The sequence below is a fragment of the Phyllobates terribilis genome, unplaced genomic scaffold, assembly GCF_046119375.1.
Source record: "Phyllobates terribilis strain yellow unplaced genomic scaffold, ASM4611937v1 Scaffold_3__8_contigs__length_932513732, whole genome shotgun sequence".
NCBI classification, from domain to species: domain Eukaryota; kingdom Metazoa; phylum Chordata; class Amphibia; order Anura; family Dendrobatidae; genus Phyllobates; species Phyllobates terribilis.
This window is the reverse complement of record NW_027362763.1, coordinates 862,411,919-862,434,776: the sequence shown is the minus strand read 5'-3', so window position 1 is coordinate 862,434,776 and position 22,858 is coordinate 862,411,919. Positions and strand designations below refer to the sequence as shown.

Below are 22,858 nucleotides of genomic sequence, written 5' to 3'. Positions count from 1 at the left end.
ACAGAAGCATTGATCACTGATGAAGATTAGCAAACATAGACCTGCGAAACACATCTAAACGAAATGACTGTTAGGACAAGTATTTTTTTTTAGTGGTGATAAGGCAGTAAATGATGTAAACCAGTGTCCATAGGAAAAAAAAACTTTAAAGCTGATATTATTGAATAGGCTTATCCTATACATTTTCCCAAACATCATAAATTTTGCAAAGCATTTCATGGTTGTGGGTGCAGGTCACCAGAAAAGATTACCACTGATCAAAAACATTTGTAGTGTGACCATAAGCACACAGTCCACACACTAGTTATAGCAGCAGAACTATGCATCTACTTTATTATTGGAAATTATTAGCATTAGTCAGCAGATAAGTTATAAATTAAATAACCCATATTATTTACCAGTGAAATGTAAATGTACATTTTGAAAAATTAAATATCAGATAATTGAATGAAAACATAGAAAAAAATAAAACAAAATGAAAAAAAGAGTTCTATACAATCCAGCATTATCATCTGTACATATTACGTATGTAACATCATACACTTAGCTCCTGGTCCTTCACTTCATCCTCATCCTCTTCTGTTTCTGAATCATCTTCTTGTGTATCGCTGGGAGGCCAATACCAAGCCTCTCGCGGACAACCTATTCCCTAATAATTGGGAGAAATAGGGGGAGATTTATGGAAACACGTAAAGTGGTCAACACGCCTAAAACTAGATGTTTGCCAGAAATACATCTGCAAAAAGAAAGATAACTGAACAATTTATTAGTTTCAAACGTAACACTTTAATGACCTAGCCTGAAAGCCTGAGAGGGCCTTAAAAGGGGTATTCTCATCTCTAAGAGCCTATCCCAAAATGTAGTAGGTGTAATCATAATATAATATTAGAAAATACCTCCAATTAGAAATGTAGTTCTTCTGTTTCGCTATGTGGCTTACCCCATGTGCAGGCATTGCAGTAGTTTAGTTAACAATAGTTATCACCACTCATATAGTGACAGTTAGTTGTTAGTGGTCATAATCATGGATACCCAAGTTACTGCAATGCCCTGCACATAGGGTAAGCAACATAGCAAATCAGACGAACTACACCACATTTCTAATTGGAGGTATTTCTACAATTATTACACCTACTACATATTGGGATAGGATCTTGGAGAAGGGAATATCCCTCTAAAGGGAACCTGTCACCCCCTGGGACTTATCAGACCTCTAATATGGGTATACAGGTGATAGAAATGTGAATCTATACTTACCTGTATGCCCCATATTAGAGGTTTGCTTGCTTTGAAATAGCTTTTTATTAAATTAGTTTTGACATGCTTCCCGTCCGGGGGACGCGAAGAAATCCCCACCTATCTACTTAAATTCCATATTCCACCCCCTCCCCTGCACATCACAGTGCCCTGTGATGTGAAAGTTCCCGTGGCCGGATCCCGCGGCTGAGCAATTTACCTGATACAACCCCTGCTGGATTATTGAGATCAACATGCACAAGGACACAACATGAATGCGTTTTCTTCTGCTCAGATGAAATGTGAATGCTGCAGCTGATAAGGGTCTGCATCGCTCACATGACGCCCCCAAGGGATGCTGATCCCAATAGATTGGCAAGGGATGTAGCATTGGGCATAGAGGTGGAGCTGGTTCAGAAGGTCAGTATTTTTTTTCACCTTCCTGGGCCCAGTGATAATAAGTTGTTGAGTAGTATATAACCCATTTAAATATTAACACCAGCTAATTTTCACGTTATTACGGTCAACTGTTTACTTAGTTATTAAATGTGAACAATATTTTATTTTACTTCTCATGGGTTCATTAATAAAGGGTTGTCCAATAGTTGATATCTCCTTTAATAGTAATATATAGCAAAATGTATTTTATATGGAAAAAAAAAATATTTAAAATTTTTGTTTTAGCTTTTTGAGGAGGGGAGAACTGATCAAGTTGGAATAGGACCTAGAAGCTCCGCTATGTCAGGCAGGCTCAAGGGAGCTGTATAGTTGGCAGAAGCAAAAATCACTCCCTGATACTCCACTAGAGAATGTGTGCTAGAACATCGTGTAAAGCATCATGTATACTACTAAACAATACTCCCAGCACATGCGTCTCCAATGTCAATGTACACACAACCCAAGACACTCAAATCCTTCCGCCGAGGCCAATTATTGTTTCTGCGCTTTTCATTCTTTCTTCTGCCCCTTTCAAGAGCTGTAACTTATTATGTCATCATATCCATACGAGAGCTTATTTTTGTAAGACAAGGTTTAGTTTTGAATGAACCCATTCATTTTACTATGTAATGTACTTGAACACAGGAAAATGTTCCAAGTGCATCGAAATAGTGGGGGGAAAAAAAACGCAATTCCACCATTGTTTTTTTCAATCTGGTTTTTACAGTGTTCATTGTGCAGTAAAAATAACCTTGCAACATAATTCACCAGGTCCCTATGTCTACATTGACACCAAACTTGACCAGTTTTTATTTTTTTTTATTTAAATGGTACAAAAAATAAATTTGCATTTTTTTCTGAGATCTGGAACATTTTTAGTTTTCCACAGATGGAGCTGTGTTATGGCTTGTTTTTTGTCTGGCAAGCTGACGTCTTTATGGATAGCAGTTTGGGTTACACAGAACATTTTGATTGCTTTTTATTGCATTTTTCTAGGGATGTGCAGTGACCAAAAAAGGTGAATTTTGACAGTTCGATTCTTTTGTCTTTATGATCTTTTTATTGTGCAGGTAAATTAATTTTACATTTCGTTATGACAGATCAGACTTTTACGGATGCGGCGAAAAATATGCAAATTTTTTCTTTATTTTTAATTGGGTAAACGGGGGGGTAGCAGAGTGGGTAAAAAATAATAAATATATATATTTAACACTCCTTTAAAAATGTTTTCCTTTAGTTTTAAGTCCGCTTATGAACCTGCAATTGAATGGTTTTAAATGCTGCAATACAATTGTATTACAGAATATAGAAAAAATGATGTTTTCCCATGAAGCCCAGCAACAGGCTTCAAATGGTGACAGATATGGAAGTCTTCACCAGGCCCACAGCCAACATGACAACCCATTGGCACCCCGCGATTACATTGCATGGAGCCAATGGTAGCTGTTGAGCTCACGCACAACAATTATGTTATTTAAATGTTGCGGTGATTGATAACAGCATTTAAATGGTTAAACTACAGCTATCAGAACAAGTTTTAGTCGCTGAAGTTACAGGCAAATGACGGCTATGTGACACAGCCAGCATCTGCCTGGTATGGTGCGGTCTTAACTCCTAAACCCACATCATCACACCTGGGGACATTTTAAGCATTATTAGATTAAAGGGTCCCATAAATAAGAATTGTTGGATACTGTTAGTAAATACAAGCAATTTTCCAATCTGTGTATTAAGATTTTTGCCATTCTTGAGAGATATGTGTATATATTTTTTAAATACAGCTGGTTGTTTTAGAGACTGACCATTGCTGCTGGATATCAGAACATGCGCAGTGCTTAAAATCTCTTTTCTACTGAGCTTGTAAGCACTGTTTTGTAGCTGGCCAGGATCGACGGAAAGTGCTGTTACCTCCGAATCCTGACCAGCTTTAGCACAGTGCTTACAAGGTAAACAGCAACAGTGGTCGATCTCCTAGGCAACAAGATGTTAACAATAAGAAAAGTGTTAATATCTCGAAGAATGGCAGCAAATTTTAATAAAGCAGTAAATTTCCAAAGTGCTTTTTTCTACAAGCAATAGCAAACAATCTAATCTATGAAGGTGGGAATGACCCTTTAAAGCTTCTCAATCTTTTTCTAATGTTTCTTGTATAGACAGACGGATAACTTTGCTGATCAGGAAATAGTATATATTCCCTGGCATTTTAGGCAGGAAGGTCAGAGGAGGCTGGCACCACTAAGAACACTGCAATATAGTGATACATCTCTAATTATTCACATGCACATTTCTATCATGTGGATTTTGAGGAAAGCAATTTCCATTGCTGCGGCCATTAGCTTACCTTCTGCTCATCTAGCTGCAGGCACGCTCTTTGGCTTCTCCTAAGGTCACCTTCTAGTTTCTGCTCCTCTTTCTTACTTCTCATCCTCAACCTTGAATTTAAGGTGAAAAACAGTAAATTTACAATGTAGTAGAAATATATGGAGCCAAGTAATATACGCACTCAAATATTACCATCTACAATAGGTACAATTACCAAGTGGATACATAGAGAGATATTTTCCATTTTAACATTATGAGGTTAATTCGTCAAGCCTGACATTTCTTATACCACCCCCACAGTTAGGAAATTATGGCCTAATTTAGCAATATGCAGTCCTTTCCTCTGGTGGAAAAGCCCTTAAAGCACTCCGACCAACAAAATTTTTATGCTCTTAATATATTGGATCATCATATTAAATAGCACTGTGTACTTACAATTGCTCATTTTGCCTTTCTACCCAGATAATTCTTCTGTTTTCCATTAGGTCTATGGCATCACATGATTAAAAACTGAATAGCTGAATCCTTCTAAGCTCTATGTAGAAACAGGAAGTCAATTTTCCCTGAATGAGTCATGAGTAATTGCAAAAATCCCTGGTAGGGGGAGGAGCAGCTGGGTCAGGAGTTGAAGAGGGGAATGATTTCTGCAGGGACAAGAGACTTTCTTTTTTTCTTCTCTGTGTAGAAACAGGAAGAAGAATTATGTGGGTAGAAAGGCAAAATGAGCAATTGTAAGTACCCTGCTATATATAATGATACCTGCAAAATATTAAGAGGATAAAACTTTGATGGGAGGAGTGCTTGTTTAAAATGGGGTTTGGAACGCCTAAGGCCAAATTCAGTGTATGGGCCATGATGTAAGGACTGGCCTAGCATCTGATAGGCATATATAAGGCTGTAGAGTTTGGATCCATAGACCCGAGGCCAGTCCTTACATCATGGTTTGCTTCACTGATGTCTGAATTTGGCCTAAAGGCCATGTGTATCTGTCATTACAGGCATTGTTACAGGTGCTCATTACATTAGATTAGAGGTATGTTAGAGGCTCAGAGCTTTTATGTCAGAATTCTGGCATAAAAATCTTTGAAAAGTTGCATAATTTTAATGTAATGTGAGGGTATGCAGGAATTTTACAACTTTTTGGCGGTCTCCAGTCATTTTCGCCCATCTCTGACAACGTGGGTGGAGCTGGTGAGGGATGGAGGCGTGGCAAATCCTGCTTGTTAAATTCATGACAAGTGGTGGTGTTCCCTAAGACACAAATCTTACTACAGTCCCCAATTGAAGCAAGAATTGTGGCAGGTGCGCACAGCACTTTTCAGTGTGCTCCTTTAAATGAATCAGGAGCGTCTGACTTCAGCACGCCTCTTCATCAAGATGATGAAGATAATGATTTGGGGCCTCAGTATTCAGAAAGTCTCTAAGGGCTCATGCAGATGAGTATATAAATTGGATGTGTGCTGTCCGATTTTTAATCAGGATGGCACACTGACAGCACACTGATCCATGTTATTCAAGATGTTATCCAGATGAACTATTTTTTTTCTTGGTCCGACTCTCCATGTGAAAATAAATCACAGCATGCATTACTTTCTTCCAAGTCTATTGGTGCGTAAAAAAATTGATACCTCACAGAACATTCGAGTGGCATCCGATTTTTACGGACACATTTCTATTATAAACCTAGGAAACTGTATTTGATCATGTACATTTTTTAATGCAGTTTTCTGAAAACTGACCACACACAGACATCACATGGATGTCAAACACGTATAAAATGCACACGTAAAAATCGGATGTAAAATTAAAAAAAAACATGTGTTTCTGGATGAAATCCAGACGATTTCTCATACGGTCGTCTGCAGCCGCTCTAATGTGTAGGAAAGCAAAGTCTCCAACTGGCTGTTCCCTACATGTTAAAGGGGTTTTCCCACGAACGAAAGTTAATTTTAATCAATAGATCTTGGAATAATAACAATTTCCACAATTGGATGTGTTTAAATAAAATGTACCTGTACTGGGATAATCTTATACATGTGCCCCTGCTGTGTACTGTGTAATGGCCGTGTCTGACTGTACAGGAACATGGTCTGATCATACCACATCTCCTGGACAGGGGAGGAAGCAAAATAGAGTATAGAAATAGGGGAGTATGGGATCACAGCTGATTCGTACTTTGATGTAAAACATTGTTTAAAAACAGGCAGGGAAATGTTTTACCTCACAAAAAGAATCAGCTGCGATCCTCTGCTGTAATGTCTGTATGCTCTTTTGCTCCCTCCCTGCCCGGGAGATGTGTATGATCAGACCATGTCCCTGTACGGTCAGACACGGCCATTACACAGTACACAGCAGGGGCACATTTATAAGATTATCTCAGCACAGGAACATTTTATCTGAACACATCCAATTGTGGAACTTATTCTTATTCCAAGATCTATTGATTAAAATGTACTTTTGTTTGTGGGAAAACCCCTTTAAATTCAGAGTAAAATAGGACAAAATCTGCATGAAGGCTGAAAGGTTCATAATGCCCAAGGACAAGTAGAATGCTTTACGCTTTTATATTGTGCCTTGGTATTTGCCAGCGTTTGAAATGGATTAAGGGCTATTCCCAGAATTGAATAGGTTAGGATAGGAGATAACTTACTGATCGTCTCGGGGGCCGACTGATGGAACACTCAATGATCCCAAGAATGGAGCTTTTGGATAGCCAGAAATAGCAAAACATTGTAGGTTGGGGGTCCCAGCGGTCAGGCCCTCATCGATCAGTGGATCTAATCAAGGCCTGCACAACACACGGCCCACAGGCGGCCTGCTGAAGGATGTTGTGCAGCCAGTCTTTCAGACGAGAATACATTTGAACACTGTGGCGCTGGGACTGAGGCAAAGGAGTGCTCGTCAGTCCCGGCCCAAACGTGCAGCGGTGCGATGAGGTCATCATGGTGCTGTCGTCATCACACTGCTGTCGGCACCTCAGCCCCGAAAAGAAGAGACAGCACGGCCAATAGTAAGCGCTCCATTAAGGAGCTGAAGATCAAATGCATTATTATTGTGGATGAGGGGGGAGAGTGTTAATGTTTCAGAGAGGGCACATAATGGGCATTGCAATTGTAAAAGGCGGTATAGTTTTGCGAGAGGCAGTGGTGGTGAGGTACTTTATTCAGAGGGTCAGTGTGGGGGATATTTTACAGAGGGGCAGTGTGTGTGTGAGGTGATATTTTAGAGATGGGCAGTGTGTGTGGGGTGATATGTTTCAGAGGGGCAGTGGGATATATTGGAGAGGGGTACTATGGGGGGGATATTTTGGAAAGGGGCAGTGTGCGGGGGATATTTTGCAGAGGGGCAGTGTGCGTGGGGGGATATTTTGTGCAGGAAGCGCAGACTATTATTTATTCAGGGGGGGGGTATGGGAGATTTTTATTTATTTGGTAGTGTAATGAGAATTTTATTTTTAAGGGCTCAGTGTCGGGAAGTGCTGCTGAAGGCGGAGAGGAGGGAAGTCTAGCTCTGGGCGTGAAATCTCATCATGGCAACAGTGCTACATGGAGATAAAAGGAATGGAACAACTTTAAATCAGAGATGTCACCTATAAGGTACTTGGGTGTAAAAGTCTATTTGTGATACTACTTGTGTCTCTTCAATACTGTGATTCCTGTATGGTCCGCACTCTGATGATGACTGTTAAAAACAACTCCCAGTATCTCTTTACCATTGTTATGACATACTGGGTGTTGTAGGTTCATGAAATACAATTGTATATGGGGCTGACCTGACATTGCAATTGATCTCTGTACTAAGATTGGTAATTTATTCATGTACTGACAGTGGTTTTGGTGCCGCTTTCTCGTATTGAAGGTGGTTCTTATCCTGTAGAAATGTAGCAATCCAAAACATGCTTAATGGCTATGTTAATACTTCACCTCAACTGTTACGTTTTGAGTACTTTTATGATGAGGATTTGGTGAGATTCTGCTCAGCTTCTACTTCAAAAACTCAGTTGTAAGTTACCGTATGTTCACAGTGATTTTTTTGGATGAGAGACTGAGGGGAATCTCTCCAAATCCTCCTCAAATACTCAAAATTTGGTTCTGGTGATGTATTAATATACTGATGGTGGTTCTGGTGATGTATTCATGTAAGTACTCCTTTACATTTTTTGCGGCCCTTGGGATTGGTTTAGTATGACATTGTAGCCCTTGGACCAAAAATGTTGTGCACCCCCGCGCTAATCTATGGATAGGGGAAATCTTTCAATTCTTAGAATACCACTTTAGAGCAGTAGAAGACAGGCGTACGTGCATATCATTTTACAGGATAGCTCAAGATCATAAAATAATAACATTATATAGATACTGCATTGCAGAAAATAAAAATAAGTAACATATTATATATTTCTGGGCAATCTGGATTATTAGATCGTTAAAAAATGTTGTTTTGTAATAGTATAAGTATATATTCTGTATATACACTATATATGATCAGTTTTCACAGCGTTACACACCTTTAATAAACCTGATGCATATTCATGAGAACTACCCTCGGGATAAATCTGAATTACCATATATAAAACCTAGTTATTACTGTCTATGTGTATAAATTCTGCAGTATTTTAAGGGGCATTTCCTCTAGTGTTCGGAGAATTTCTTCCACATGATGCTTGAAGTAATATATTATCCCTATCTCCTCCATAAGCCTGTGCAGATACATTTACTAGACACATGATTGATAGACTTTTATGATCGGCCTGGTAACTTAATCCCTCAAAGACACAGATAAGCTGAAACAAAAGAGCTGGGCTGTTGATTTTCTTTGCTGGTGGGTTAAAAGGCCACAGTAATGTAGTAAAACACTGTAGAATTATTTTGCCGTTACCTCAGCATTTTCTACAAGTGTAATGTGCACAGTTTTTTATCCCTTGTCTTCGTTGTCAGAGGGGCACATTGACTGATACCGGGATGGGATTGAAGAAGATTGTTGCTACAGGAGATAGGAAGATCAGTGTTTTGGAGGCTTTATTACCTCAGTCTTCTAAATGGCTCACCTTGAATTGTCTGGAAGTCTCACACACATGCAATTTACCACAGGGACATTTCGGTAAATAAACAATGCATTTACTGTCAAACGTCAGGCCGGTTTTATAGCCAATTTTGTGCTTTTCACAGGGTTTATAAATCCAGTGTTTTTCATCTTGCCCCAGCACTATACACCACGGAAACTGGGAATTATAATTCATTTTTAATGTGCATTACTCAGCACACAGTAAATACTCCATAATCAGCATAAGAGCCAAATTATTTACTTCAGAAATTTAGCATAATGGCGACATTTGCTCAAAATCTTCATTAGGTATTTAATTCATGCAACTTTCGCAATAAGACAGCAATTACCGACATCTAGCCTCGTACATTATTTAAGAATCCGCAGCACAAAGTCTTACATATAATTCCAGAATGTACTATTGTAATAGAAAAGACCCTCCCTTAACCCCTTAGGCCACGTTCACACAGTCAGTATTTTCCATCAGTATTTGTAGCCAAAACCAGGAGTGAAACAATCAGAGGAAAAGTATAATAGAAACAAGTCACCATTTCTGTATTTATCACCCACTCCTGGATTTGGCTTACAAATACGGAGGTAAAATACTGACCAAATATTCAATGTCAGCACCAATTTGTGTTGCCGATTCACGAAGTGCAGCCGCGTCGTTTCAGGCCGGTAAGTTTTACTCTGAAATGATGCAGCGCTTCAGAGAAGACATACATTTAAAAGCTGGGAACCATGCAGCTCAGGGGACTAGTCCAAGAGGGAGGTCCCAGGCGGATTATGTATGCCCCACTCCCCTTGAGTGACATGTCTCTCCTTCATGTGTGTATAGGGAAGAGACTTGTCACTCAAAAGGGAACGGGATGGGGTGAAGCCCTTGGGGACCGATCTCTTGGACAAGTCAGCCAAGCTGCATGGTTCCCAGCTTTTAAACGTATGCTTGCTCTCTAACACCGCAGCATTTTAGAGTGAATCGACTGAGCCGGACATCAATTTATTCTGCCTGTAAGTCAGGCAGCATGAATCACCTATCAGATTCACTTTAATGACAGGTAGTTTTTTGTTTTTTTTTGCCTCTCTGTTTTTCAGCAGCCATCACTATTTTTTTTCACTGACATGGCTGTATGAGGAATTGTTTTATGCTGAACAAGCGTATGCTTTTTTTTAAAGCGAACCTGTCAGCAGTATGTTACTAAGTAAACTACAGGCAGTGTCAGGTTGGGGCTGCTGCACTGATTAATATGATACCTGAGGTGGAGAAATCCGTCTTGTGGTTCTTGTGTAATCAGAGTTAATGATATGCCTGTGCTCCGGGGTGGGACTGTAGACAGGTCTTATCCTGGTGCTCCAGGCCAGATCAGCAAGAAATTACCTGCCCACAGGTCGCCCCTATCTCTGTGTCTGGCTGTCTCTATGATGAGAAACATACTGGTGCTTCAGGGTGGCCTGTGGGCAGGTCTTTTCTTGCTGATCTGGCCTAGAGCACCAGGATAAGACCCTGCCTACAGTCCTGCCCCGGAGCACGAGCATATCATTAACTCTGATTACACAAGAACCACAAGACGGATTTCTTCACCTCAGGTGTCATATTAATCAGTGCAGCAGCCCCAACATGACACTGCCTGTAGTTTACTTAGCAAAATCCTGCTGACAGGTTTGCTTTAAGCGCTATTTTTGGGTACATATATAATTTTTGGTTTAGTTTTTTTTATTTTTATTTTTTTTGTTTATATTCTCTACTGTTCATGTTTGATAGGAAATACCATGGAGAATTCATCCAGTAGGTTATCAAAGTCGTGTGCATAATTAAAAGGACCTGTCAGGCGATTCATGTTGCCCAAACCTCTGGCAGCATGAATAGCGGTCTGGCTGCACAACTGCAACTATCTATATTATTCTCTCAATTGCTCTGGCGTTTCAGAGAAAATACACTTTAAAGACCATGCCGGGACCGTAGGATGTAAATAGGGAGGGACCGGACTAGACTGGACTCCGGCGGGATCTTCAAAGTATATTTTCTCTTAAAAGCCACAGTGCTTCAGAGAATAATATACCTTGCTGCAACTGTGCAGACAGCCTGTGACTCATGATGCCCCTTGGTTTTGGAGGTATGACTCACCTTACAGATTCCCTTCAATATATGCAAGTTTTTTTTGTAAGTAATAATTTTATCTGAAAAAAAATTCTTTTGCAGTGGGGACTTTTTATTTTTTATTTCTTTTCAAATATTTTATATATACCGTATATTCCGGCGTATAAGACGACTTTTGAAGACTGAAAAATCTTCTGTCTAGTCTGGGGTCGTCTTATACGCCGGTAATGCTTTTGAACTTTCAGAAATTGACATGCGGGGATACTCTGGGGGTGTTAATAAGCTGCCGTGGCCGTATCCCTGCCATGTCGGAGTTAATATAAGGTGGAGGGAGTTAAAATACGGCGGCGGTAGGTCCAGACAGTCAGCGCTTCTGTGCTGAAACTGACACATCGCTGCGTATTCCCAGCTCCGGACACAGCGCAGGGCTTTTGTGCCGACAGCTTTCACTTGTCACAGAAGCGCTGCGCTGTGTCCGGAGCAGGGAAGTTCGCATCGCTTCTGTGACAATATATGAAAAGCCGGCAATTCAGCAGCGGCATAAGCCGGCACCCGACAATTTAGAATAGAAAGAATAGAGCTTCACACATAGATTAGATAGATAGAAACATGTCAGTCACATATATATGAAGTACAGTGACAGTATTGCTTACTGTACTTGTCATTTAGTGTAAAGGATTTATTAAAACAAATAATAGTGTTTTCATGCACTGTCTCTTTAAAAAAGCCGGCCGGCAATTCAGCAGCGGTACCCGACAATTTATAACAGACAGAATAGAGCTTCACACATAGATTAGATAGATAGAAACATGTCAGTCACATATATATGAAGTACAGTGATAGTGTTGGTTACTGTACTTGTCATTTAGTATTAAAATAAAGGATTTATTATTAAAAAAATTGGCGTGGGGTTCCCCTTAATTTTAGGCTCTAGCGGAGGTTAAGCAGACAGCTGGGGCAGATGTTTGAAGCCTGGGAAGGGGGTAATACCCACGGAGCTTCCCAGGCTACTAATATCAGCCCCCAGCTGAATACCTAGCCTTTACTAGCTATTAAAATGGGGAACCCCCCCAAAAAAATGACGTGGGGTCCCCCCTAATTTAATAGCTAGCAAAGGCTAGGCAGACAGCTGGGGGCTGATATTAATAGCCCAGGAAGGGAGCCATGAATATTGGCCCCCTCCCAGGCTAGAAACACCAGCCGTCAGCCGCCCCAGAAATGGCGCATCCATAGGATGTGCCAATTCTGGCACTTAGCTTCGCTCTTCCACGCTGCCCTGGTGCGGTGGCAGGGGGTAATAGGGTTGGGGTTGATGTCAGCTTATAATGCCAGCTGACATCAAGCCCAGGTTAGTAATGGAGAGGCGTCTATAAGACACCCCCATTACTAACCCCATAGTCAAAGTTAAAAAAAACACAAACACCCAGAATAAAGTCCTTTAATTGAAATAAAGACACAATTCTTTATTGTTCTAAATTAAACCATACTTACCATCACGCCCATTCCAGCTGAAGCCAACGATCTCCTGCAATAAAAGAAAAATAATAAACCAACCTCATCCTTACCTCTCCATGGTTCCCAGGACAGCTTCAGCTCTGCTACATCGAGATGACAGGCTGGACCGCAGCAGAACGCCGCCATCCAGCCTGTCATCCCGCGGACACTGAGAAGCGCAGGCATGCTTGCGCTCCTCAGTGTCTCTCTGTGACGGCATCCAGATGAGCCGACAATGAACTCAGCTCACCTCCTGGACGTCCGTCACTGACAGCGTGGGAAACTTCTACTGCGCATGCGGGGAGCAGGAGAATTTTCCCACGCTGTCAGTGACGTGCATGAGGTGAGCCGAGTTCATTGGACATGATCTCGGCTCATCTGGATGCCGTCACAGTCAGACACTGAGGAGCACAAGCATGCCTGCGCTTCTCAGTGTCTGCCGCATGGCAAGCTGAACGGCAGCGTTCTGCTGCGGTGCAGCCTGTCATGTGAATGTAGCAGAGCTGGACCGGTCCTGGGAACCATGGAGAGGTAAGGATGAGGTTGCTTTATTATTTTTCTTTTATTGCAGGACATCGTTGGCTTCAGCTGGAATGGGCGTGATGGTAAGTATGGTTTAATTTAGAACATTAAAAAATTGTGTCTTTATTTCAATTAAAGGACTTTATTCTGGGTGTTGTGTTTTTTTTAATTACTTTACTAGAAATTCATGGCGGTCATGTCTAATATTGGCGTGACCCCATGAATTTCGGGCTTAGGGCCAGCTGATAATGCCAAGCTGGCCCTAACCCCTTTATTACCCAGTGAGCCACCGCACCAGGGCCCTGGATGAGTTGGGTACAGCGCCAGAAGATGGCGCTTCTATGAACGCGCCATTTTCCGGGGTGGCTGCGGACTGCAATTTGCAGCAGGGGGGGCCCAGAAAGCTTGGGCCTCCCTGCGCTGCAGATTCCAGCCCCCAGCTGCCTAGTTGTACCTGGCTGGACACAAAAATAGGGCGAAGCCCCACGTATTTTTTTTTTTAATTATTTCATGAAATAATTAAAAAAAAAAAGGGCTTCCCTATATTGTTGTGTCCGGCCAGGTACAAATAGGCAGCTGGTGGTTGGGGGCAGCCCGTTCCTGCCTGCTGTACCTGGCTGGACACAAAAATATGGCGAAGCCCCACGTCAACATTTTTGGGAAAAATTAATTACAAAATTAATAATTTAGGGACTGCATCTTTATTAACCCCTCAATTGTCATTTAGTGTTAAAATAAAGGATTTTTTAAAAAGAAAATTGGCGTGGGATCCACCATCATTATAGTCTCTAGCGGAGGTTAAGCAGACGGCTGGGGCAGATGTTTGAAGTCTGGGAAGGGGGTAATACCCACGGAGCTTCCCAGGCTACTAATATCAGCCCCCAGCTGAATACCTAGCCTTTACTAGCTATTAGAATGGGGGACCCCCCAAAAAATGACGTGGGGTCCCCCCTATTTTAATATGTTTATGAGTGACAGTTTTCCTGCTATATACCTGCATGTCATAAGAATTTAAATTAAAAAAGGACCATGTTAAATTCAAATCTGTTTTTTTTTAATTTTTACCGGTGTTTGGTATGCGTTGGAAAAGGGGTAGTCTTATACGGTGAATATATCCTAAACTCTATATTTTAACAGGAAAGTAGGGGGGTCGTCTTATACACCAGGTCGTCTTATACGCCGGAATATACGGTAGATTTCCTACATAATTTGAGATCAAAAAATGTCTTTGGGAAATATATTTTTTTCTTTATTGTAAGTATTTTTCCAATGTAACTATACGCATCCATGGAAACCCAGATACATGGGAAAACAGCTCATTACACTGACAGAAGTCACTGGCAGAGCTGATCCGCAATGCCAGGGACCCGGCAGCTCCGCAATGCTGGGCAGATTATTATATGGGATAGAAGGCTTTTCCCATGATGAGAAGTTGGAAAAGTTGGGTTTGTTTAATTTAGCAAAAAAGCCGCCTGAGAGGAGATCTCATTTAGATGTATAAATATGTGTGGTCAATACAAAAGACTGACTTATTCCTTCCAGAGACCTCACAAAATGACCAGGGGGCAATCATTATGCGTGAAGTGAGGCCATGTTCACACGTTGAGTATTTGGTCAGTATTTTACATCAGTATTTTTAAGCCAAAACCAGGAGTGGAATAATCAAAAGAAAAAAGTATAATAGAAACATGTCACCACTTCTGTATTTATCATACACTCCTTGTTTTGGTTTACATATACTGATGTAAAATACTGACCAAATACTGAACATGTGAACGTAGCCTAAAGGCGATTCCAGCAGCTAACTAGGAAGGGATTCTTTATAGTTACAGCAGTCAGATTGTGGAATGGCCTACTACAAGATTTAGTAACGGCACTCACTCTAACAGTATTTAAAAAAGGACTAGATGCTTTTCTCACAACAAATGGCATTGTGGATTATAAAGAATGCAGAAATAAAAAATGTATAACTTGTGGAGAAAAGTTGAACTTGATGGATCTGTGTCTTTATTCAACCTATCTGACTATGTAACTACATAGACTCCAAAAGGAGAAGATAGAAGCAGTTTACTACGATTCTGACTTCTCCACAGGGTCCCCCCGGCTGTTTCTGAGGCTAGTGTTGCTCCTGCTGGAACTTTCTGGAACTTTTGGCTTGTGCTGTTATCGGGACCTGTTACCCAATATGCTGCCCTATGTAAGGACAGGATATTACAGCTATGGAAACGTTTATTAATCAGTGTCACCAAGTTTTTGGTATAAAAAGGTGCAAATTATGGTGCACACTACATTTGTACCACACCACCACTATTTCTAACTTTTTACCGTTTTCTCCAGCAGCTCAATCAATTCATTGGAATATAGTCCAGAAAATGATACTAGCAATAAGCTAGAGTAGATTTAACCATCTTACACAAGGAAGGGAAATGATGTGCCAAATTTACTAAAATATCTAATTAAAATAGGGACAGCTAACTGGCATTTGAAATTACTTAACTAAGAGTATGTTCACACTTTTTTTTTTTTTTACATCGCAACAAAATTATGAATGGCAGCACAGATTTGCCAGTTAGTGAGAAGTCGTCCTGTGGATCTAAGAGAAAACCTTTTAGGCTTATGGATGCAATTACAATAGTTAGCAAAGCGAACATTATTAGTTTAGCCTCACCTTGCTACAAAGTGGTTAAATACACTGTCACACACTATGGCCCTGATTTAGCAATCCTTTCGCACTTTTTTTATTTTTTTTTAAAGAATAAGTTTGTATCTTTTAGGCATTTTTAGGTTTGCACCAAATACATTAAAGCTCTTGCCCCATTTTTTCCGCCAATATTTTTTAGTCCTCGTCACTTTTTAGGCTTGACAATGTTAGCGTTATTTTCATTATGCAGATGTTTTTCGGCTAATACAAAAAAATGACCTGTTCAGTGTAAAACAAAACAGTCTGTATACATATGGCATCACTCTTCACACACCTACCTTCACCTGCTAGAGATCTGTAAACCTTCCATTAGGAAGATGCCTTCTGGTGCTCAGTACAGCCTAAGTGATTTCACTCACAAACAGAAGAATACCATACAGTACACATTTTCATATAACACCTTTGCATGTGGAAAACTTAATGGACCGCTACCTAAAGTCATCAGCTGCTCGCTCTTCAGCTTGTTGGGTCATCTGAATTTTTCGTCTAAAGTTTTCAAGACTTTCTTCGGCTTTTCGCTTCTTCATCTCCTCATGGCCAATACCGCTGCGTCCTTTGCATAAACCAAAAGCAGGATTTTTATGAAAAAATTCACTAATTTTCACATACAAACTATTCACATGTGGGAAATCCTCCTTAAATGTTTTTTTTTAAAACAGGATGTGGAAAGAAAGGAGGAAAAATAAGGAAAAAGATAAAAAAATGTTGGTAAATTTTATCCGTATTTATTTTTTAAAATGGTCACCTTAAGGGAAGCTTGTCAGGAGATTTACCTAAAATAGGCTGCATGAAATACCAACAGGCTTTCCCCTTTACAAGAACTATGTTTTACCCTGAAATACTTTGGCATTTCAGAGAAAAAGTAGTTAAAAAAAATGGGCATGGGGAAAATTATTCATTGGGTCGTTCTCTCTGGCTCCTACTGCCCAGCTTGGTTTGATTAATAGGTCTCTCCCTGCTTACCCATAAGGAGAGACCTCTCGATTAGGTCAAGGTTAGAAAGGTGAACCTGGAGTGGTGCCTTTGAGCAAATACTTCTTCCTGTGCCCATCACAAATTATTTTAGGGCAAAACAATGTCATTTGTAAGGTGGGTAGCCTTCCACGTCACCTTTTCTTCAGAATTATATAAAATATAGTTTGAAGAACTGGCCGGGGACCATAGGAAGACACGAGACTAGTCCTAAATCATCCATTGGCGGCTTTTCCCAGCGCCGGTAAAGGTGATTGATGGGTCCCTCGTTAAGTACACACGTGAGAGACCTGTCAATTACCTGGAGCGGTGCAGGGATAAATAAGCCAGTCAGGGATGGTGCCTGATTAGTCAATTCTCGGGCTATGATCCTCAAAATTGAAATTTTCAAAATATAAATTCTCTCTAAAACTATGGCGTTTCAGAGATAAATATTCCTGGATGCAATCTTCAGACCGGCTCTGATTCATGCCGTCCATGGTTGGGGCAGCATGGATCGACTGACAGGTTACCTTTACTTGACAGAAGATTCATGATGCGCGAACCACAGGAAGCATAAATCAGGGACTGGCAGAGTTATTGCAGCCATGTATGTTTTACTCTGATATATAAACAGCCTTTTCACAGAGGAGAACAGGAGAAAAACCTTTAAGAGCCATTCGGAAGTACTCGCAAAAGGACTGCTCTATTGGGCTAGTCATCCAAGTCTCATCTTCGCCACAACACTTCAGAGTAAAACAAACCTGCCCGCAATAACACAGGTGGTCTCTGATTCATGCTGCCCATGGTTCAGGCACCTACATGTGCCTTAATTTCTGTAAAAAGTGCTTACTTGTAAATGGTGACCTGAACTTCTCAAACAGTGAAAACCATCCCTTAGTCTGAAACATATAGGGGCCAATTCTTCAAGATTGGCGTACTGCAAGCTCATGTAACTTCAGTTTTGACAAAGTCTTAACAGTACTTGTCCAAGTACTGGAGTAGCATTTCCGGTGTAGAAAACGCCAGCAGATTTGATGAATTTGACAGAGGGTGTACCCATGGCCCCTTCTGACCTCATCCCAAACTCCACCCATTTTGGCAAAGCTGTTCCAAAGTGGCGTGAAAATGCCAAAAGACCCAACAATTTTGTGCCACAGTGAGTAAAAGATTTGATGACTAGCCCCAGAGACCACAATGCAATTGATTTAGCCACATTTCCAATTAGGTCATAGAATAATTCCCCATGTATAAATGAAACGCAAAACTCGAACTCTGACGTTGCATATTGATTTGTACAGTTTTATCCACTACCATTAGGTACATGCACTAGAGACAGAAAATGTGCTTTTCTGAGTATGTACAATTGAAGTGAAATACTCTGCGAAAGTACACTATGCTAAATGATTATTACTTGACAAAATTCAAAATACGGTTAAATTGTCCATAATAAAATCATTTCAGCTATTTGATGTTGTTTATCTATAATAATGGTTCCAAATTTTAAGCCTTGGGAAATATCACAAAATAAACCACTGAAAGCAAAGTTTTCAGATAAAAAAATAAGGTAATACAATTTTTTATTTCATCATAAACTTTCTAATTTTAAAACACTCAAAAGGAAATGTCAGCTTGCCTCTGAAAACGAAAGAGGAATTTTTCCTTAATAGTTTCTCCTGTACAGAAAACTAATTGCAATTAGTGCTGGGCATATTGTATGTTACAAAAGTGCAACAAATTTGCTTCATCTGTACACTGCCAAGTCAGATTTTAGTTTTTCCTTATTCAACTTTTCATTTTATTTAATAATAAATGTGAAAAATATTTTATTTTTTTTCTTTTCTAAAATCTCCCCTTTGGAGTCTTCCTACCTGCAAACACTTGGATGCTAGTACAATACAATGTAATATTTCTGTATTGCAGTGTAGTGTTTTAGCAATTTCCTATTAATTAGGGGAACCTGTCACCAGTTTGTCATACAACAACTAAAACTATGACCTTATTCAGCGCCTGTTCTGCACTCCATGAATGGTTATATAACTCCCCGACTCCCCCTGTATACCTCCCAAAAACCTTTTTAAGCTCTCCCGTGCTGTATGGAAATCGGGTTGGTCCGGTCAGATGGGCGTCCATTCTGTGCTCTCTATCCCACCCCCTGGCTGCTGCTTGCCGTCCTCCTTTAATTGACAAGGACGACGCCTCGCGTCATCCACATTGCAGGGTGGAATCTTGCGCCTGTGCACTATGCTTTGCCCTACTGCCGGCACAGCCGAAAACATAAGTGCGCATGTGCCCACAGTAGAGCAAAGCATAGTGCGCAGGCGCAAGATTCCACCCTGCAATGTGGATGACGCGAGGCGTCATCCACGTCAATTAAACAAAGGAGAACGGTGAACAGCATCCGGAGGAGATGGATGGAGAGGCCCCCCGCCCCATCAAAGGATTAGAAGCTGTGATAGCTATTAAACCCCCTCATCTCTTGGTTTTATACAAACAAATAGACTATATATTGATATCTGGTGACATTTAGATCTCATTCTTGGCCAGGCAAATGCCATTAACTAAAAATATATTCATTAAAAAAAAAGGGAAAAAGCATTAGGTACATGATACAATTCCAAATGCAACTGGAAAAGAATAGGAAAGATTAAACTTACCTGTTTTAATATTCAGCGGAATTGGTTCAACAATACCGTCACCTACATCAAAATGGAATAAATATACTGTAAATGTTATTGGAACTTTAAAAGTATTTTTTTTTTGTTTATACTGTGATATGAGTGAACAAATACACATTGAGCCAATGACTGTACAGAGCAATGACCACATCATGTTCAGAGTATTTGTTTAGGATCAATAGAGTGAGAATAGCAGACAGCTGGAAAAATCAAGACACCAGTAAAGAAAGAAAAGAAAATGTGACTGCTGTATGAGACAAAAGCCGGTCACTGTGAACTAATGTAAGTAAATGTAAGCAAATACAAAATGGCCATTAAAGAGAATCTTCTACTAAGATCATGCTGTCCGATCTAAAAGCAGCAAAAAGTTATGACAGCAGAGGCGCTGATTCTAGTCATTTACTGGGTTAAAAATCACATTTTATCAACAAAAGCAGCAGCCTAGCATTGATTCATAGTAAAACTGGTTTGAAGAGTCCTGAAGACACCCACAGAGCTGAAGTTTATGCCCCCTTGGCTAGCAAGATTAGATTTAGAAACAGAACCCAAAAAGGGTAAGTTGAGGCCATATCTCAGGATGTGCGAGGAGCAGCAAAAGCATTAAAAAAACAACAAAAAAAAAAAGATTAATTTAAACCAGGTATAACAATTCATGTGTGCCTCAAGTGACATATCTTATTATAAGTCCAGCTAAACCCATTTACAAAATAGCAAGTATCGTTTTCGGAAATGACAATATATTAATGTACGTAAGGTTAAAGGATTAAAGAGTTTTCCCAGGAATAGGCAACTGATGACCTCTCCTTTGGAAATTATGAGTTTGGTGGGCGTGCGACACCCAGCAGCCCTACTAGTCAGCAATGTAAGAGGATGAACACCACAGCCCCACAGTTTGATGCAGGCTATAGCCGATTGCTGCACTTATCTCAGTGATGGGACTAATCATTCAATGACCTACGGATAAGTCATCAATTGTTTAGTCCTAGACAACCCCTTTAACGAGAATACACTGACTTGTCCATGCCACTGCCCTATATTTCTTGCCAATACATGGCTCTGAATAAGTAATGAAGTATCACGAGACAGCACACTTGGGACTAGAGAAAATCCACCTTCCACGCTTTCTGGAGATCCAAATTTATAGATGGAGAAATATGCAGGACAGGCTGTTCATCCAAGTATTGGTCTGTCTTACCGGTGAAATATCTTGGCTGGCTCCACTCTTATTTTACATTTTGCTAGGTGGACAGTAGCACAGCGCCTTCCCCATACTAATTAGACAGCAATTTTTACTTGCCTCTTTGTGGAATGTATTGCACATTGTCTGTTGGAACGGCAAAGCACCTTTTTATCTGTCTTTATATAAATGGACATAAAGTAAAAAATATTGTAGCCCCTCAGCAATAAATAATAGCTATAATGCACTGAGGACTCGCCGCAGTGATCAATAGAAAGCATCAAGAACATAAATAACACTTGCTCAGCTTAACCTTAACAACAGTAACTGCTGCACAGAAAGCCCCAAAGAAAATCTACAGAAAGGGCAAAATAGGAAAAGTATGATGTTTACTACTTGGCAAAACGGAGCAGTGCCAGACATGTGACAGATTGGTGGTTCAGACAGTTTTCTCTGTGAAGGCAAACTATAATAGAGCAATAAAATGTTACAGTAAGTTCAGCCTTTTCCCTTCTTCATTCCTAAAAACTTTATATGAACTATTATTGTACAACCAGAATTGTGACATTACAGTACTGCCCTCACCTTTAAAGTACTAGAACAAACACTTCTGACTTCTAGGTAGCCATCAATGACATTATAAGCCACTTTCACAACACAGAATTCCCAGACTATTGACTACTACTTGATTACAATGTACAAACACTTTATATATAAAGGACATAGCATAATTGTAAAACACACCTGGTAATAAACATGGCCAAAAGTATGTGGACACCTATCCATCCCAATCACATGTGCTTTATGAACATGTAATACTCCAACCATGGAAATCTGTATTACATTGTTCCATCTTTGCAGGAAAAAAAGCCTTATTATTACTTCTAACACCCATCACATGTTGCAGAAACGTGACAAGAACATTTCTAGCAAAGTCACCTCATATAACAAACACCAAGTTATTGCACTGCTCCAGTATTTAAATGGTTATTTTCATAAGCCTTAAAAGCTAGCAAGTTTACAGTCTACTTCTTAAAATCCTTCTCCGTTCTCAAAGAATAGAGTGATGTTTGCTATTGTTTTTGTTCATTGTCTACGTTTCTTGCTTTTCCCGGAGAGCAGCGCTTACAATCTCTTTCCAATGAAGTCTGTAAACACTGTTCTGAAGATGGCAAGATCACTGTACTCGGCCAGCTTCAGTGCCACTGCATTTTTCCAATATTGTAGAAGCAAACGATGACTGCTTGTCTAATCGGAGAGAGCAGTTTTTGACAGCGTTGCGATAATGCCGCTGGTCCAAAGTGTGAATCATCAGGAGCACACACACCCTGGCAAGTAGGAAGACAGGAGGCATGGAAGCGGTGGGTCTTTGCTTAAGTATTTTACTGGCTTATATAACTTTTTATTCCACAGCGCTTTACAGGCATCATCACTGTCCTGAAGAGACCAAAAAGGTATCCAGCTCCAGGATCCGAGGAAACAGGAACATTTTAAAATAGCAACTTTATTAGAAAAAAAATCATAAAAATTACTCCATCCAAAAATGAAAGAATGAATAAATAAAACTAAGGTACAGGTGCAATTGAATAGCTGTTACTAGGACATTTCCAGCAATGTGTTTCGATCGCTCAGAGGCGATCTTTTCCAAAGCTTTGTGAGAAAACCTCAAATTGCACTCGCTACAATATTAGTCAATTAGGCAGTGTTCATCTGCAACTTTTTCCTCACCTGGAATTGGGGGGGGGGGGAATTCGCAGCATGCTCAGTATGGCCACTTAAAACGGCCGAGATTTGCCAATGAAAGTCAATGGGTGCAAGAAAGAAAAAAAAAATTGCACGGCACATGGACCATGCCTGTACCGTGCAATTTTTACCACCCATATGATAGGAAACCCAACATTTTATCAGACATGTACAGTAAATTCACAGCGTAAACCGTCAGAAAAGAATAGAATAGATATAATAAAAAAATGGCGTAGGGTCCCCCATATTATTCTTAACCAGCTGAGGGAAAGCCAACAGCTGGGGGCTGATGTTTCTACTCTGGGAAGAGGGTAATGAACATTGAGCTTCCAAGGCTATTCATTTCAGCTCACAGCTGTCTACTTAGCCCTTACTGGTTATTAACAAGGGGTGACCCCCAACCCCCAAAAAATGGAGTGGGGCTCCCCATATTATTCCTAATCAGCTGAGGGAAAGCC

At 40.3% G+C, this 22,858-nt stretch overlaps 1 protein-coding gene across 1 annotated transcript in view; it reads right to left on the bottom strand.

The window, feature by feature from the left end:
* GPATCH11 (G-patch domain containing 11) overlaps positions 1-22,858 on the bottom strand; it is a 48,777-nt gene that overhangs the window by 3,722 nt on the left and 22,197 nt on the right. The window contains exons 3-6 of the mRNA XM_073672627.1: positions 19,460-19,501; positions 16,284-16,404; positions 4,016-4,106; positions 542-649 (exon numbers count right to left, since the gene is read on the bottom strand). Coding sequence (XP_073528728.1) covers positions 542-649; positions 4,016-4,106; positions 16,284-16,404; positions 19,460-19,501 — 362 coding nt within the window. The remainder of the gene's footprint in view (positions 1-541; positions 650-4,015; positions 4,107-16,283; positions 16,405-19,459; positions 19,502-22,858) is intronic.